Here is a 20,478-nt window from a genome sequence, read left to right as displayed (position 1 = left end):
CCACTGTATGATTTAAAAAGAATAAAACACCGATCCTTAAGCAACGTAACCACTATGACGTCATAGTCATTATGACGTAACTGTTTGAGCTTTGACCTTTATTGATGATAAGAATGCCATATAAAATTTTTATGCCGATATAGTGACAAAACCTAATTGTACTTGTAGTGTTAGAAACCTTTCTTCAATGGGGAGATTCCACAATGGACACGCAAACAGTAATTGAACCTATTTCATTTATTGTACGAAATACCTTTATTGTATTGCACCTGGTTAACAGATATTGATATCTTAGATTATTGCCAATAATCCTTTGTCTTTTGTATAAACGGACAGTCTGACGCTATGATAGTTGTACTAAGTCTTTGATCGTCATATGATTAACAAACTTTTTATCTACCACACGGCTCGCTTAACCGTATATAGGCATCCTGTGTTTTTGATCGTAGATATTTTACGAAGTATCTTAAATGAGACAGACAGTCCGTATACTTCATATAAGTACCTTTTATCATCGATGGAAGTCTTATTAATTCCAATTAAACGATGTGTGTGTAGGAGTTATAAGAGGGTAAGCTGTAGGAAGGCGAGACATTGCTTCTCTGTACAGTCAGTGATTGCCGCTTTCCTAACCTTAGGTATGTATTTTCCTTAAATAAACGGCGTTAATCTGAAGTAAAAAATGTCTAGTAAAAGTGAGATTGAAATTCAGAAAGATCAGACATGATTTTTAATCTTTGTATAAATTGTAATTAAAGACATTTAGAAATTATTTCTTGATGTTTCGGATAGAAGAATCGTTCGTGTTGTCATCTGAAACTAAATCCGATGTCGCTGTCAGAAGCAATGCAGAATAAAGACTTCTTAAAAACTGTTTCGCCTTTGATGTCCCCTGTTCATTTCCTGTTACCGAAAATTTTTAAATGTTACTATGTGATATCGCATCACGTGACAAAAACACGGTACAATGGGAGATAATCAGATACAAAGTAAAAATTTGAAACAGGAAGCGACATCTCATTTATAAAAGCCGATGTGGTTATCTATTACAAGAGAATGTTCAACAAAAAAATTCAGCAGCTCTTATTAGAAGTAAAGACGGGTGGAATCGAATTCTGTGAATTCTTAATTACTATCGTGATTACCGTGGAAAGGAGGCACCAGATTGATAAATGTCATTCTACTTAGACAGAAAACTATCAGCGGGGAATGCTATCGAGAGAGTGCATCCTTTGTCTGCTTGTCCGTCTGTCTATCTGTCGCCCTCTCTCTATCTTTCATGCGCAAGATGGCATTTTTGTAGTCGAAGATCGTCGCAAACACATGTGAACTCCTGTGCAAAGGGGTCTATTCTTTGGCCATACCCTTGTCATCATTGAAATGTCAAAACGTGAATTCCGCCCCCTCCAAAAAAAACCCCCAAAACACAAACAAAACCACAAAGACATGATGTCACTCTTGGTCAAATGACGCTGAAGGTAGGCTGTCTGTACCACCAACCTATTTACAGTTGAAGGTCAAGCAAAAAAAGTACTGTAACAATATAGAATTAGTATTTGCTTCAGGAGATAAATTCGTTATACCTTCCTCCAGACCACATTGGGGACTGCATACAACCAAGTATTGTCAGTTGAGGAGGCGTGGAAAGGGATTAACAGACAGAAAGGGATAGGGATAGGTCCCCAGATGTCTTGTCGCAGTTTGTGCACAAGACTAAAGAAGAAAGCAAATTTACATTCTTTAGTGATTATACACGTGCCCGTACGCGTATGCTGATCTATATCACAAACGATTATATGTATATCATTTCCAGACTTACAAGCGTCTAGAGTGATGTCACTTCCAAAGGTTTGGACAGGTATCAACACGTGTACGTCAAATATAGATGTTATTGATGCGTCACAAAACCCTACACAATCACCATCAATTATTTTGAAAGAGATATTGAACTGTGAGCGTCTCTAATAAATCTTGTTCATAGTTTGCATTACAAAAAAAATTTAAATATCTGAAGTTTTTGATAAATTTCTGATGTAGTGTATGTTAAGGCGGTGAAAATCCACAGTTAGTGAAGTCAATGCTACGGTTCTTTGGTAAACCATTGAACTCACCCGTACCTGTGATCTCCCGTGATCTAGTATGGTCATTATGACATACATTCTGTCATTAAGAAATTTATTCTAGTTTTTAAAATGAATTTTGCAGGACGAAACGTATCGGACGCTGTATAACTAATTGCCAACGTTTAAAGAGACGGGTCATTTCACCGCCTCATCGTTTTATGTTTTTTCGTTCTAAGTGATAAAGGAATTTAGTGAAGACTCCAATTCTAAAGAGAATTAATAAACTTTTAAAAAGCTTGAGCGCAAAGCAAGAAACGGCATACATTTTCTGTATGATTAACAAGAAACATTAAATGCAATATCAGTTTCTCTAGGTGTTAAAAGTAACATTTTAATCTGAAAATTTATTGAAAGTATGCATAAAATAGTATCTTGAATTTTTGCACCATTCTTTTTAAATATAATGAAATTTTATCGGATAAACAGTTTAGTTACTTATAAATACTAGGTTGTATCACTTTTTAGTTTAAAAGCAGAAGGTATGACTGCATTCCAAACTCAATAACCTCTCAGTTAGTTTCTTCATTAGATAGTACTTATGTCTTCTTTTCTAAGATAAAGCATTAAAAATTCACATTCAGATATCCATTTTTCGAAAAAGCTACAACAATATGTCAGTACCAAATTATTGTGAAATTGGACGTTTAATCCGAGTGTGGATTTGTTGCTGAACTTGACATGATCTTCAAAATGAAATATAAAACTCTACACTGCACATGCAGGTGTCAGTAAAAATACTTCAACAAACATTTTCAGTAAAGTACTAGTGATGAATTCTTTATTTTGGTCCTTCATTTGTCAGTAATTACATATGTATATCCTCCGAAATCTTGGACACACAATTTCGACCATATTCTGTTGTAATCGGTCAAGTGGTTCTTTAGAAGAAGTTGTTCAAATAAAAAAGACCACAAACAACGGATATTAAAGCCAGGAACATTTTGTATCAAAACATTTTTGGTCAACTTCAAGTTTATACTTTGAAAATATAATTTAAATACACAAATTAGTGCAAAGAACTTCTTTGGACATCGTGATACTACAGGTGGTGCTATAATAGCTCAACCGAGAGATCATGTGGTTTGCAACAAGTAAACATGCACCGATTTGTGGTTTTGTATTTCACATTAAGCTGTGATTACAAGCTCTCCCGTTAGTGTTAACATGGCTGTCCACGAGGCGATATACCCATCATTACCGGTTGTCTGCAACACAGTTTCATCTTGAACCTTGCTTCTTTATATAGACATTGTGTCATATTTCCGATCAGGATATTGATCTTGTTAGTAGAGAAGAGAATGTCGGTGAATTACATCATCAACAGTGTGATGATATAAGGGATGCGTGTCAATATTAACTTGGTGTTTGTGAAAAAAATGAATCTCTATGGAACATTTAAAACATGTAATCTTCGCTTGGTTCTCATTCCAATATGTCAACCAAACATATACTGAACTAACACAATCTTGAGAAAATGCAGCGCCACCTACTGGTCAAAACATGATTGACGAAAAAAATTACCTGCCGACATGCGCACACGCGTTCTTAAAGGAACACGTTTTGCGTTTATAACGAAATAAGATTGGATTAAGACAAACATACACAGGGTATATTTCTTCAGTTTCCCGTCAACCCTCACTCAATGGATAAGAAAATACTTCAGGAAAATACAGAAATAGAACCAAATTAATAAAGTACGGAATAAAACAAATTCACAAATGATTAACACCTGATTATTTTTGTCAATTTCATTTTTTCCCCTTTTAATAGAACAGAAAATTGAATTAAGACAGGCGTATTATTAATTTGGTGTCAGGATCAAAATATTATCTGTTATCTATTCTTATTTAACCGATATACAGACGTATAGGTAAATACATGTTTGTAAAGGATGTGAGGATAATTTGTGACATGTGTAATGGTTACACATCATCATCAGTTACTGATGCAGATTCGAGGATATAACGAACAGAGAAATTCATATTAACCGAAACACAAAGTTCTGTTATTGTCATAATTAAATACGATAGTATGTAAAGCATACATGGTGGTACATGTGGGACAGTTGCTTTTCTGAGGTTTTTCACTATTTCTATCGGATAAAAAAATAAAAAAAAGATCGATCAATTCATATTAATTTTGTTTCAAGTTTTGGTAGAAATAAATGCAAGAAGTTAAACCAAAAAAAAAAAGAAAGAAAAAGGTCAATTTTATGTCATTATAACTGAATAACTAGGAAAATATCTACTTGATGATTTCAGAAATGAAAGAAAGAACAAACACACACAAACATATATTATCACGGATTACTAGGCTCGGCTTACGATGAGAGTTTAAAAGGATGTATTCTAGCAGTTGTTTATAGTGATTTAAGCTACACACTACTCAATAAATTAAAAAAAAACAACATTTAAGCCGTCCGGAGATAGAGTCCTTCTTTTCCTTTTTTGATATTGAAATCAATCTACAAGAGCATGGGGTCATGTTTCTCACCTTATATACCTTGTCAACGCTTAGCAACCAAGCTATTCATGGTATTGTCGAGATTAAAATTGAAAACCAGTAATTAAAAAAAAACAAGGCACATTTGACAGCAATACAATGAATGAACTTGGATAAGGCGTTGTGAGTAAATGTCGAAAAAAAACTTTGAATGTAATTTTATCACTAAAATATCGTCTTTGGTCAATATATATTGGATAAAATGAACAGCTACACGTACGTAATCACGGCATTGTGTAGTGTAAGTTTATGCGATCACGTAGACACTGTGAATTACGGCATTGATCTGTCATTAAAGTGTTGTCTAATCCCCTGAGTTATGTTTACATGTGTTGTATTCATTGTATTTTATAGACGGCCCCACAGTGACCTACATGAATGTGGCGGGACTTTATAGGGTGGATGACACTTCAACTGATAAATGCTTCCAGGGATTGGAAACTTGAACAGCCAAAGGGCTAACCCTGGACAGAGACGCTATGGCAAACGGAAGGACAGTGCGATAAGGGTAGGTTTTAAGATGTCCGTCTGCAAGAGATCAGGGAGTTTTGGGTTCGATTGATTTGGCAGTGACATTCTCTATGCAAACTACTTGGCATTATACTAGTAGCTCATTGATACATTTCCATTTTGGTGCCGTGACCAGTTTGCTTAATAATAATCAAGCGTTTATATCAGGTTTCTGTTCATATATTTTACAAATCTGTGGGTAATAATGATAAATTTAGCAATTTGACTGTCCAACGTCCGTTCGCAAGCAAAACAAGTTTTATCACAGCTAGATATATGGTGTCACTGTAGTGGTCACGTGGCCTAATGACGTTTCAAATGTATATTCAAGTAACACTCTTTGAATTCTATATAGAGTGTATAAGGAGAAGTCAGGGCAAAAATGCGGTATTAGATATAGACAATAATGACGAAATTTGGTGCCGTGACCAGTCCACGTTACATTCCCTGACAGAAATGTCGTTTATTTAAAAGGAGAGAAATCTTTAGGTGTAATAGAGAGTCGTTCGTCCGTTCGTTAATCTTGTTATATGTTCGTACGTATGTAAGGATCGTTTTTCTTTCAGACATTAGTTGCCGAGACTTTAGTGTTGGCAAAAACTCACGGGTACGTTGAGAAGATCGAAAACGAACTCGAGGAGGAGCTCCAGCAGGACATCGACCCTCCCAAGGAAAATCTCGGCAGGTAGGCTATCCCTCCTACTAAAACTGGCGCGACTGATATATGGAAACATCTAACAGATACAATGCTAATATCTTTGTTGCTAAAATTTCTTCGCATTCTATTTCATTCCAGTAATTTTCTGAGGCCTCTTTCAATCGATCGTTGTTCAAACATTTATACCTTCAACATATAGAGTCTTATGCAATAACTATGTCATTTTTTTCACATTTTTGTTTGTTTGTTTTTTTCTTCCGTATGTATTTTAACTGGCACTTTTAATTCATTCGAGTAAGTGGTCTTGATTGTTGTATTTCGTCAAACAAGTTAGTTACATTAATAGACAATGGTCGGAATGACGTTATAACAAATGCTATTTCGCACGATACATATTACGAAACGTACTTTGAAATATGATCCGTTTACTGATCAAAGTCATGTTGTGATAGAACACGATGTTATTTAATTTCCATCAATTACAGCACATTCCACGCTTGTCCTTTGACACAACCAGGTAGCGCACTAGGTCGAATAAAAATAAATATCGTAACGAACATTATGTGAATTGATAACAAGCCGAGCTGTAGAACTAGAAACAGACAAAGGAATAATTTATACAGTGTAGTTAACAGAGACCGGTTCAGTGACGATAGTGTTGGAATTACTCATAACCAATATATAAATGCGAAGGTTTAAGATTTTAGAACAGGCTTTTTACAAATATTTCATGAGTATATTAGTTTTCATATCTAGGGGAGGAATGATTAAAAAGGCTAGTACATGTTCAGAAAGAATGATGAGAGACATGGTGATAAACAAAAGAAGAAAAAAAAACAAGAGAAGAGGGAGAGGGAATAAGGGAAGGGAAAGAAGATGGATTGAAAAAGTGAAAGAATGTGAAGTGTTGGAAACTGTATTAAGATATTAAGAAAAGGTTAAGCTGATAAAAAGGGAGAATGATATAAAATAAACAGGTTAAACGACAGAGAAAATAGAAAAGATGGGGAGAGTTATGATACAGACAAGTGTGGGTGTGAGTGGAGAAAATTTGAGAAAAGAAACAAGGGAGGGGGATGAACAGAAACAGGAAAAGAGGAGAAGGAACAAAAAGAAAAAGATATCAATGAATGGACGATGACGAGTGTAATTACACGTAAAAGCACTAAAAACACGAGGAGAAATATTCACTTTCATATTAAGCACTTAATGGCCTGAGTTTTTAAAGTGTAAATGTACTGCACTCCAATGCAACGATACATATGCTTTTTTTCAACTACATTTGTCTACTTATGCTTTTTTGAAATTTACCACATGTTAAATATACTGCAATGCTATATCATGATGATTGTATAAAAATGAAGACTTGCGTAATACCTTACATAATAGCACAATTGTGTGATCCGAAAATAAACATTAAATTGTGAGTAAAAATGGATTTTTATACGCAAAGCAGAAAGGGAATACAAAAGATCATTTTCTGTGGGTAAGTGTTTATATTTGTTAAACACTATTTTGAATTTAATTGAATTTACAATATATACAGTAGATGTAGATTTTATATCATTTTATTAAAATAATTTCTTTCTTGTAAATTCATCATAATTAAACATAAAAAGCGCATGCATTGTTTTGAAATACATTTGAAAATTTGTAAAATTTGAGCGGTTCGTCTATCAGTTCATGCTGGCCATTGGTCTGTTTGTCCATTGGTCTGTCTGGCCATTGGTCTGTCTGACCATTTGTTTGTTACGTTTTTACGACTATGGCCGTTTCTACTATGTCCAATTCTGGAGAAACGTATTAGTTTCACGTTATCACAAACACGTATATTAGTGTATTAGTACACGTTATTTCAGTCATGCCGAACACATGATTAGAGCCAGTTGTATAACATGTTCCTGTTATCATCTATTGTAATATATAGTCAGTTGTTTCATATACATAATGCGTCTCACTGTAGTCTTCAGAGGTATTTCTTTCGGAACTCATCGGGTTTTTCCTATTGATTCCATTGAATATTCGAATAAGTAGGAAGATATGTTTTTCTAAATTTTTATCACTATCGCATGACATCATTTTTCTTTCACTGAATTCGTTTTTCCATCTTTTTTTTTTATCTTAGACTTTAATGTGCAGGAAAGAGAAATTCATACAATTAATATTATTGATATTTTGCAGAAGAAAAAAATGAGAAAATAGGTTTGTGATAAAAACTGTTTTTAACATGTGTGATCACATTAAGTTTCGGATTACACTCGTTTACTGTGCGAATCAATTAATTACATTTGGATTAAAGTTTCATGAGATTCATGTACGGAACAAATCAATGCAGTCTTAGAAGTCAGACTGACAGACTAGTAAGAATAACGCTGAACTCTTTGTTGCATTGACTACATTGGTAGAAAAAACGATATTTGCCGGCATACGTTTGTACAGTTAAACACTCCTACTATTTTAAATAACACTTTGTAGAACATATCTATTGCTTGCAAACACTCTCTTTTTGTTTGATAACATTATCTCCATACGTTTCCGAAATTGTTTTCTCGAAAACCTTTTGTCATTACTTCAAAGCGTGTTTGGTTGGCCTAAGATTTCTAGACAAACATTTCTCTCTATATCACCAGCGAGTTCTCCTAAATTATACCCTGAAAGTAATATATCATTAAACATTGTGAATTTGTCGATTTTCACAAACACAACAAGTGAATGGAAACATAATGACCAACATGAATTGAAAGGACGATAAATCCAATTACCAAAGATATTAATTAATATCAATGGAAAAGAATTAAAAAATATTTTTTACCTTCAAAGTCTGCCTATCACCCTTTCATTATAATCTTGCCGCAGAAAATTGGTATTTTTTCCCTGAAATGTAATGTGATATCACAGCATATGTCCCTACAATAATATAAACACACATAAGTTGTATAGGTGATGCAATTGATTTCAGAAATATCAAAATATTTAAACCTCACAAGAAGAAGGGTTCAAATATTTTGATCTTTCTGAAATTAATTGAATTGAACCTGATAGGGAACAATAACGATATTTTCCCCTTTAACTACTGCAATGTTTGGTAAAAATCACGCATACCATTTAATATGATTGATGTTAAATAATTAATGTTCCTTTTCTGTTTTCGTTGGATATAAAGAGGATTGTTCTGCAAGTATATGATATTATTAGTTCATGGCCTTTAATCATGTGTCCATGTCTGGTCCGCCATTTTGTTTATGCTAAGATAATGACTTTGTGTATGTTTCGTTGTATATATTCTTCCCGTTATCCTCCACTCTCCCACCTCTTTTCTTTTCCACTCTAAAGTTTCAAATATCTTGACAATACCATTGCATGTAAATATATATTTATTTGCAAAGTTCTTGTCTAAAATGCATTTTCTGACCTCTTAAATCGCATAATATTTGATTTGTCGGCACTGTAATAACGTACTCAGAATAGGATGAGCTGAGCCTGTTGTTATCGTTATTCAAATATCAGTTCCCGTGCATTTAAATTTGACGTCAAAAACAATTTAAAACAATTTACTACTTACGAAACATTTACACACCCGTAAATACCGATTTTATTGCTTTTTACCGACACAAGGATGGACGCTGCATTCAATATGTCGGGTTTAAAATTTGATAATTTGATTTACGAACAATAGATGGTGTTTCGAAATGTAGGCTTATTAAAAAATATGTGATTTTCTCACGAAGCAACACACTCGATAATTTTTTATGAAAAAAGCTAGAGTGTACATGGAATAGCTTTTCCCACGATGTTTTGGAAGACGGCGACGTGCTCAGTGATAAGCGAATTGTGCTTAAAAACCTTCACAGCACCATGCCTAAGCGTTTTGCTTCGAGTACTTAAACATATAGGACATAGACTGTAAATGTGATGCTTTCTTTGTTGTTTAAATGCTATTAAGTCGTGTCAAAATCTCTCATGGATATCTAAAAAAACAACTAACAAAGAATTTTATCAAAATTTTGCACAAAACAACCACGGTGAGAAGTCAATGATACAGTTTTGTGTTTACAGAATAGTGTTCACCAGGGCCAGACGAATAAGTCCTAAAAACTCATCATTTTAATTTTTTTACCAATATTCTCATGTAATATGCACAATTATGTATGAACACTGCATGGTGCAAAGCAAAAACGTCACTATTTTGTAGATAATTATGTTAAGCATAGAGATTGCTTAAGAGTCATTTCAACATCTTTAACACGATCATGCATTTGCTTGTATTGGTGTCATAACCTGGTAAGTGTTGCCGACTTGTGCTAAGAGGCATGTGAAACGTATTCCCTGATTGAGACCATTCTTGTCAAATGCTGACAAATTGTATGATAATCTTGCATGGTGTCTTTGTATAAGGTTAATCAAGAGGCGCAGTAACGTGTTTTTATTCCAATTAATTATTGTTCCTTCAGGAAATTGATTGTGGACATGCCAAAGAGACACTAATCTTGGTTTGAAATCTCATGTGAATGTCAGCTTCCTAATCAAAGCTATTATGGATGATGCGATGTGCTTAAGTTCTCGGTAGATAAAGACGTTGTTTTATAAATTTGTTTTTCTTAGATATTCTTTTAATTGTCTTGATATGGCCTAGAAATGTCATTCTGTATTGTGCAGATATCAATAACGTAGATGAATTGTAGTTCGGCACCTTCTGAAGGAGCATAATAAGCCTGCATCGTCGCCCCTATCATGTTTATCTAGTTTGTTCTAGAGAATCTCAGCCATAAAACTTAACCTGTAATAATTGTTATTGCGCAGGCTATCGAAAAGTTGTAACAAGTCACTGCCATGTCTCAGTCAACATAAAACAATAATGCCAACGTTAAAACAAACTGAATTTCAAAACTTTTAAATAAACTACACTTTAATGTTTTATATTGTGGATGAGGCTTGTAAAGGAAGCATTCACAACATGTACATGTATGTATATTAGGCCAGTTATCACAATTGGACAGAGTCGGTTCGGATTTGTGACTAGGTAAAATAAGAACAATGGTGCTGTGGTCAATGTTTGTAAAACCACTAGGACATTTGGTGCTATTAAGTGGTTCTTTAAGAACATCGGTTTTCTGACCAGCATCATACAATATATATTCCGTAGCTAGATTCAATAACATGACATTGCCTCATAATGTTCTATAAGAACTTTGGTTGTGTGACCAGCTTCATACAATTTATACGCAGTAGCAGATAAAATAACATGACATTGACTCATATTGTTTATGTTGTAGGTGGAGAAGAAAGGGCTACCAATTTTTTAAGAGTAAATACATGCTACTGACTGTCGTGGTGCTGTGTATAACGGATTGCGCACTTGTACTAGGGGAGCTAACTCTGGATCTACACAAAGTCAAAGGTACGATTTATAAGTGTATGAAAACAAAACATAAAGGGCGTGCGTGGTCTACGCAAGGACTTAAGGTCAAATAAAATACTTCATGAGCTAAATTTTAAAAATCGAGTAGTAGAAAATGTATCAATAATATGGAAATATGTAGAAGCTGAATTAAACCCGAGACATTTTTTTGAAAATATAGAAGAGAAGAAAGAAATGTATATAGTAACAGTATATATGTATATCATTTTTAATGATCCCATTCTTAATAAAAGTAAAATTTGATATATCTGTTTTACTTTATTTTATATACTTTGAAAGAGGAAACATTCGCACAGGATTTATTTGCTCCGTTTTCTGTGTTTAGTTCGACCTAAACCGTAGTAACATTCAGTTTGTATATTCTACATGTAACTTCTAACTTCATCTACCGTTTAATATTCGCGTTGTTCCACGTATACACTGATACACTAAACTGTAGCGTAAAATGAGATTATTAATAGCTATGTTTTATTACTGCTACTTAACTGCTCAACCCGCATACAAATGTACGTTTAAGGATTCATTGCTTGAAGTTATAGCGGATTAAACATCAAAATTCGAATTATCTGAAATGACACATTCGTGGACAGTAATAAGGATTGATAATGTTAAAGGATTTTTTTACCTCTGTTTTGCTTGTCTCCAAACTTTGACGTCCTCTTTTGTTGGGCTCTCACATGCCACATAGTATGGAAACTTTTTTGTAATACACATGTACAGTTATAGAATTTTTCAAATTTAAACGCTTTGGGTTTGCTTTTTTTCAGTCACTCTTGAAGAGAATGAAAAATTGACCGAAAGCACTACAGCTTTCCTTCAGAACATGAGGCGCCAACATCACCAGTACCTAATAGATAAACAGTTTTCAGAGGTTTTTGACATGCTTATGGTGGCATCTATAAAGTGGAACATATCAGAATATAATTTAGCTCAAACAGAGGAAGAACTCGATGTAAACAAAACGTACCGTTACCGACGGACTTTAACCAAACCAACGGAACAATCGGCTAGAACGTCGGACAGTAACTTTGTACTGGATGATACTGCGATCAATGAAAACCATCATTCTAAAGGACAAAGCATACAGGAAGATATAGCACATGCATTTCATTTTGCTAGTATATCTATATTAGGAATTATATTACTAGAGGTTTGTATTTCTTATGATATCATATCAAAATAATTTATCATGTTCACAGATTGGCACAAAATGTTTTTTCCTCTGTTATACTTAAACAGTGTTTCTGCTTAAAATTGAGTTGAGAGAAATTGTTTCAATCCACGTGCTTCAAAAATCAATAAACACTACAACAAAGTTACCTTAACATTATCAACAACTCTCACCTTTGACTTAATTTATATGTTTGTATTATTTTATCACATACACAGCCTCGCACATATGTTTAATAATTGGGTAAACGTATATTTATTTAAAGAATATGTCTTTAACACATACTCCTTGCTTGATGTACTTTTTTTCGTATCGATTTATTCTCTATTACACTATATAATGCTTAATCCCCAACATTTTTCCCATGAAGTATTCTTTGACTATATATGGCACTTTGATAAAATCAATTTGTTTGAGCAATCCTATAAATATATAACTTTGATAAGACAATAAAAAACACTACAAGGGGCCGTGGCGTTCGATATGGTAAGACGTCTGTCCGACTTTATCACCTCCCAACCTCCTGGGTTGGAGGCCTACGTAGAACAGTCGCCAGGAACTGGATATATGTCTGTGGTTTTCCCCCGCAAAATCCGGCTTTCCTCCACCATTCAAACCTTATACGTCTTTAAATGACCCCGACTGTAATTAGGACGTAAGGCAACAATAAATAAGTAAAGAACACGACTATAGCTTTGATATCACTTTCTCAGTTCTAGGGAAAAACTATTTTTATTTGAACTCGTTTTCCGATTTTGTATAATTGAGACATATTGTATTCATTTCAGACAATACTTAAGGCATTATGTGCAGGTTGTATATTTTTTCATCGACGTCTTGAGGTAAGTACAAGATGACGTCATCATTAATTGAATAACATCTACTAAACTTTTGAACTCTGAATCATGTTGATATCAAAATTGAATAAGACGTCGTCATACCTAAACATACAATAACATATCTTTGATTTTATAAATTTTATATCATCGATTTCTTTCGCAACTTTACCTTTCCTGAAAAGACCTTGTGATACCTTTACTGATATCTTGGATAAACCGTATTGTGTAAATATGAAGGTAATACTTTCTTATTACCTGCTCTCAAAATAATCATGTATATAGAAATGTATTAAGATATGAAAAGACGTTTCCTATGAATTCATTTGCATCATGAATCGAATTGAAAGAAACTATAATCTTTTAATGATAGCATTTCCATCTTGTTAAATGTCTATACGGCATTCAACATAATTTAAGTTTGGGTCGTTAGATTATTAAGGCGTCACGTCAAGCTAGATATCGAAAATGAACACTATCGTCGAGCTTTCTCTTCTCGTTTGTGAATATATTGATATGTTCAATTAAATTAGGTTTATTGCGATAGATATCACAAAAAGTTAAATATCATCGCATGTTTTAAACATAACTGATATCTATTTACCGTACAGCCTTATATTTTCGGTACCTAAACGTACTGTGAAATGTACTGTGTATTTGATTATCTTTCCCATCAAGATTGTGCATTTTTCGTTCTTTGAAACTGAAACTTTTGACCCGTGGAAAGTACTAGCTATATACGTTACTTGTTTTAATTCTTTACAGAAAATTCTACTCAAGTGTAACCACCTTATAAAACATCATTATAAAGAGTGACGTCATATTTTACAATATCCAATAGAAACGTTTCTTTTATATTGAAGTTTTCCCCAATAGATATTAGACTGTTATGATAACTATCGCTAATCTTAATTTGCAGGTATTCGATGCTTTCATTGTGGTAACGTCGTTTATTGTTGACTCGTGTCTGATGGTATACCTTCCACAGTATGACACCAGGGATTTTGTTTTCATATTGGCCTTTCTGCTACCTTGGAGGGTCATCCGGGTCGTTAACAGTAAGTATTTACTAATTTCATACATCTGTTACCGCTACAGATATTGACAAGTCTTAATTAGTTTTTTAACGTTTTTCTTCAATACCTGCCGTATGTCTTTGTATAGTATATGTATTATTTCTTTAACGCTGTCAACAAGTCCTGTAGAATATATCAGGTTATGTCTTCAAAAGTGTCTAATGATTACCTTTTCCTTTGTATTGATTGTTTTTAATTGGTTCTTTGTAATATCAGTATACTAAACAATGTACAGGGTCCTGTTAACATTAATACATAGAGTAGATGCCTTGTAATATAAATACCGTACGTCCTTTGCGGCGGAGATATACACTTTAGGAATGGAACCAGTAGCAAAGAATACACTTGTAGAACACTTTAGATACAATCGATTCGGCCTTAAGGTATACTGTAATGTATTTAAGGTATAATGTAAGGTATTTAAGGTATAATGTAAGTCATTTGAAGTATAATGTAATGTATTTAAGGTATAATGTAATGTATTTGAGGTACAGTGTAAGGTTTTTAAGGTTAAGTGTAAGGTGTTTGAGGTATAATGTAAGGTATTTAATGTATAATGTAAGGTATTTGAGGTATAATGTAAGGTATTTAATGTATAATGTAAGGTATTTAATGTATAATGTAAGGTATTTGAGGTATAATGTAAGCTGTTTGAGGTATGATGTAAGGTATACAAGGTATACTGTAAGGTATTTAAGATATACTGTAAAGTACTTACGGTATAATGGGGGACATCATTAATAAAGCATGACTATTTTAGATCCTTTACTATTGATGCATTTTTAATTCCAGTTCCATATTTTCACTTTTATGAGTCTCTGTTTTTAAAAGAGAAAATGATATCAATCAACATATATACGTTCATTACACAAAAAATTTAATACAATTATCTTATACACATTAGATTCAGCAAAGCAGTCCATTCCGAACTTGTGAAAGTGTAGACATTATCGATCGTATTTGCTCGAATCTGGCAGAGGACACCCCTTGAAAATTGTAGCCTTGGCTACAGTCGAGGAAAGTTTTACCTTTGCAAGAATGAGAACACCGAATTAAGAAAAAAAATATAATTCTATGCCTCAAATTGAATGCCGTAAACTAATTTAATTCGAAAAAATGCATAGAGTGCGACAAGTTCTACTACAGTGAGGTTTTGCGTTAGACATCACGGTATATGTCACGTATTTTGCAGATACTCTCGCCTTTCTTGACTTCCCAACAACGATTGCTAGGAGTAGGTATAATGCTCCCAGAATACCAAACATGCATGTCTTTCGTGCCGATTGCAGAAAACGAAAATCTACCAATTTCCACTCGTATCAGCTTCTTGGCAGACGCGGTACTTCTTTTTATTCTGCGCAATTGTCAAAAACACAGAGGCCTATTTAATTAAGCTTATATACATGCTTAGGCTCATTTCCTTACCACGTTAATTAGGGTGAATTGTTCTTCTTCCATTCTTTCTTTTTCTATCTCGAATGGCTAGTAACATACAGTTATATGTCCGTCTTGCTCTAGGGTTAACAGTCGACTTCGCCATATCGAAACGTAAACGTAAACCGAAGATTGCCGAGTTCAGAAACGTCGGTAAACATCGGTAAATATCGGTAAATGTCTGGATTTTGGCCAGAATTTATAAATAACACCCCAAAATACTTTACGCTATATAATACTGATCTACTGTTAAGATCATCATAACTGGAATTTCAACAGGAAAAATAACTAGTTCGATAGAAATGGAAAATACCTATTATATTGTAAGAAATTACGTTTATGACAAGTAAAGAATACTATTAAAAAAAGGTAGGTATATGTAATGACAGAATTGCACATCCGAGATATTTTGAACATATTAATGGATGTCAGCGAATTACTACCGGGCCAATGAAGACAGAATGATTTTGCGGAGTAATCTCCACATACATCAATATTTTCTATCTGTAGATTCTTTATTTACAAATAGAGTTGTACCCAATGAAGATATTTGAGTTGGATCAAATTTGTTACTTTTGAAGTTCGTAGGGTTGATAGGCACCAGGTTTCATGTGACACATAAAGCAAGTCTCACTACACCACATCCCGGAGACGGTATGATATCACAGTCTTAGCCGACGATGGTTACTCTTTGTAACAGTAACTGTCTCTGATTTCTAAAAACTTGTCACTCTTTACTGCCTTCTTCTCATTTTGCCTTGGTATGTTGAACACTGATTGTTAATGCTAAACACTATTATTCTGTGATTGAAACGTCCAGTTGAGGCTGATTAAAACCCGAAGCCAATTTGAGTCCAAACTGTCCACTCTGTGAATGTCAGATCAGGTATTGACTGATAAGGACTAAGAACACTTAACGTCAAAACTTTTTTTTCTGTGATTGACAAGACTGGCCATGGCTGTTAAGAACCACGAATACTTGTCGTTTAAAAACTTTTCTTTGTGATTGACAAAGACTGGTCATGGCTGTTAAGAACCACGAATACTTGTCGTTTAAAAACTTTTCTTTGTGATTGACAAGACTGGCCATGGCTGTTAAGAACCACAAATACATGTCGTTTAAAAACTTTTCTTTGTGATTGACAAGACTGGCCATGGCTGTTAAGAACCACGAATACTTGTCGTTTAAAAACTTTTCTTTGTGATTGACAAGACTGGCCATGGCTGTTAAGAACCACAAATACATGTCGTTTAAAAACTTTTCTTTGTGATTGACAAGACTGGCCATGGCTGTTAAGAACCACGAATACTTGTCGTTTAAAAACTTTTCTTTGTGATTGACAAGACTGGCCATGGCTGTTAAGAACCACAAATACATGTCGTTTAAAAACTTTTCTTTGTGATTGACAAGACTGGCCATGGCTGTTAAGAACCACGAATACTTGTCGTTTAAAAACTTTTCTTTGTGATTGACAAGACTGGCCATGGCTGTTAAGAACCACAAATACATGTCGTTTAAAAACTTTTCTTTGTGATTGACAAAGACTGGCCGTGGCTGTTAAGAACCACGAATACTTGTCGTTTAAAAACTTTTCTTTGTGATTGACAAGACTGGCCATGGCTGTTAAGAACCACAAATACATGTCGTTTAAAAACTTTTCTTTGTGATTGACAAAGACTGGCCGTGGCTGTTAAGAACCACGAATACTTGTCGTTTTAAAACTTTTCTTTGTGATTGACAAGACTGGCCATGGCTGTTAAGAACCACGAATACTTGTCGTTTTAAAACTTTTCTTTGTGATTGACAGGTCTGGTTGTGGCTGTTAAGGACCATGAACACTTTAGGTTAAAGCTTGTTTACAGTCGTAAAAAGAAGATTCAGCATAATCTCAGGGAGGCAGAAGTCAGAATGCAAATATTTAAGGTAAGAGGCCTATAACACAAGTCAAAGGAAACTGTATGACCGTTATAAAGCGATTTCGGTATTCTGCTATTGCCAATATTAAACATCAATAAAAAAATTGACGTGTTAACAGAATCTTAATTCAAACCCCCATTCGTTGAAACAAGAAAAAGATATGAACAAAAGCACGGATAACAATGATAGGTATAAGGAGAAATGTTAAATATGGAACGATATAGAACTTTTAGTTTCAACACCTAATATCATTCTCATTAATTATACAGGTCAATTTTAGGGTCGCGATCGTTTATAACACATGAGGTATTTTCTACAACAAATTATAAAATTTCATTAGAAAAACGAAAGTTCTAATCACCAAATTAAAACCACAAACATTAACATGAGCTGACATTACATTGTACAGAATGAAAAATCAAATTTTAGTGCGTGATCACTTTTGAAGCAAGTTGATGCAATAATAAATCTGCAACTGCCATATATATATATGATATAGATTCCTCGGTCTTGATAGAAATGTTTTAGCATAGTATTTTTAATGTAAATAGGTATGTAGTAAGATCGACATTTAGATATCTATGTTTACAGTATGCTTTAGTTTTTAAGGTTCAAGATTTTAGTGGATTGAATGTCATCGATCATCGGTATAAATACCACGATTCATCATAAAGTTGCTAGAACATCTTTTCTGTTAAATGCATAATTTTATAACAACGGAAATACATTAAAAGAAAATCTGTTTTCAGCGCGCTGATTATTTACCGGAGATTCTGTTTTAACTCAGTCAATGGAAGCTAAGAAGTAGAAATTGTGTTTGTTTCTTTATATTAATGTTTGCTGCCGATGGCTGGTATCCTCATTAAACTGATTTATATCCCAAGATCAGACACAAAAAAACTTCTCCGTCATATTTACATTGCTGTTAAAACAAACGTTACATAAAAAAGACCGATGTGCACGATACATTCCTTTCAGTGTTTGTGTACAGTCTAGTTTCTGTATTGTGTAAGATATGAAAATATCTTGTATTTTGTATCGATTTCAAAGCCAAATATCTACATCCTGTTAAATCATATATTTTCGTGGGGCTCAAATTTCGTAATTTTCCAAAAATATGTATTTTCGTTTGCTCTTGGTTTCTTGGTTCATCCTTGCCTACCAAATCCGCTAGCACATGGACATGTAACCTGTGTAAAATTTTATCCGTTCATGATTGGAGTACCCAAACCATCAATAAATTCTTCGCTGACGTTCATTACTTTACAGTGCTTATTTTTAGTCGATCGCTTTGTAAGTAGCTATAATGCATTATATATCTTGATTTTTTTTTCTTTCATGTTTTTTTTACGTTTTCATTTAAACATCTAATAATGTCTGAAGCAGATCGCTATTTTGAGTTGTTAATTCAATCAAAGTCTTTTGAGAATCTTTGCTAAGAACATATTCAAAAGCAGCTGCGTGTGTGTTTCAGTATCAATGCAACGCATTAAAGCGGCTGTGCCTAGCAGAGGGTCTAGACGAATGGAAGGTCGATCATTGCCTCAAGGTAGAACAGAAATATCAACGTAAGTTCTTAAAACTTTATATTTCCGGCTATCCCGTTATTTAACGAATTTTACAATGCGTGCCGTTGCTCAATGCGCTGTATAGTGTCTTTAAAGATGCTTTATAATGTTTTTTCTATGTATTTCCTTTCTGCCGAAGAATGAAATAACATATGACTGGTAATATATAACCCACTCAATAAAAATACAATATGTTTTCAATTTTCTTCCTGGTTATAGAATTTTTGAAAAATCACTTTCTGTCGTGTTCATAAATAAAAGATTTTTTAAACTGACACTGATGTCTCAGTGGAGACAACTCGAATTAATAGCATTACTTTGTATAAAGCATCTACATGTAACTGTGATATGGTTACTCGCTTTACTGAGAATTCTTTGTCACTATTCTGCGTCATTTCTCCAAATATTGTAACATTAGAAAATTCTTATTCTACAAGACCATGGTGCCAAACAGTACGTTTCATTACAATATATATCGATTGTGTGGCTCTGAATATAACATTATTTTAGTTTCCCATTCTAAATGGACCAAATTCTCGCTAAAGTAAAACACAACTTTGTATTTATTGTATAGATCTCATTGAAGGTAAAAGTAAGACCTTTCATATATTTAACTCTTAAATTGTGTGAGGTTATACCTCATTCAGATGTCGTAGTTCAGAATGCATACACAGTTCTTCGTGGTGTTATCATTTTGCATAACAAATACGGTATTTCGTGAACGTGGGCGTTTTTGCGCCAATCCATTCGTTTTTTTTTTGGCATTGATTTTGATAATTTTGAATCATTAACGAGTCGTAAAAGGAAAAAGCACCTATATGAGGCAATTTAATTCAATTTCGGTTCTGCTGTATGTAAATCTAATTTTGTATAAAATGTTATTTACTCGGAATAGTTTCTGCTACAGGAAAGGATGATGAAATAAACTTAATACATTGATCATGTTGCAGCTACAATTGGTAAAAAGAAATGTAAAGTTAAGATCGACAATTCCACTCTGTCCCTGATCACAGAGTTGGACGAGGGATGTTCCTCTACTCGTTCGTCTCCCAGGCACTCTTTGCCCTCCTTGGATTTCCCTGGATTGCGGTTCCTCAATGGACACTCCAAACACAACGAAACCAACGGGAGTATTGAGGAGAATGGCAACGAGGTTGATCAACAGCCTCAGGATATGTAATGGAGAGCGGAGAGAGTCACATAGTGGTGATGTTGGATGGATCAGTTATTTTTTATATTCCTTTTCTCTGCAGTTCTTAATTA

The 20,478-nt window shown here is 33.9% G+C and overlaps 1 protein-coding gene across 1 annotated transcript; it reads left to right on the top strand.

Annotated features, from left to right (window-relative positions):
- The first annotated feature begins 5,046 nt into the window (after window positions 1-5,046).
- LOC132554183 (uncharacterized) lies at window positions 5,047-20,395 on the top strand. Its single transcript, XM_060218485.1, has 9 exons — window positions 5,047-5,133; window positions 5,702-5,820; window positions 11,067-11,191; window positions 11,980-12,362; window positions 13,172-13,225; window positions 14,139-14,277; window positions 17,538-17,653; window positions 19,122-19,215; window positions 20,166-20,395. Exons 1-9 carry the CDS (start codon window positions 5,047-5,049, stop codon window positions 20,393-20,395), a joined length of 1,347 nt encoding a protein of 448 aa, XP_060074468.1.
- Window positions 20,396-20,478: the final 83 nt, after the last annotated feature.

This window comes from Ylistrum balloti, unplaced genomic scaffold (assembly GCF_031769215.1).
Source record: "Ylistrum balloti isolate Yb309-2 unplaced genomic scaffold, AGI_CSIRO_Ybal_v1 Utg369640, whole genome shotgun sequence".
Taxonomy (NCBI): domain Eukaryota; kingdom Metazoa; phylum Mollusca; class Bivalvia; order Pectinida; family Pectinidae; genus Ylistrum; species Ylistrum balloti.
This window is presented reverse-complemented; position numbering and strand designations above follow the sequence as displayed.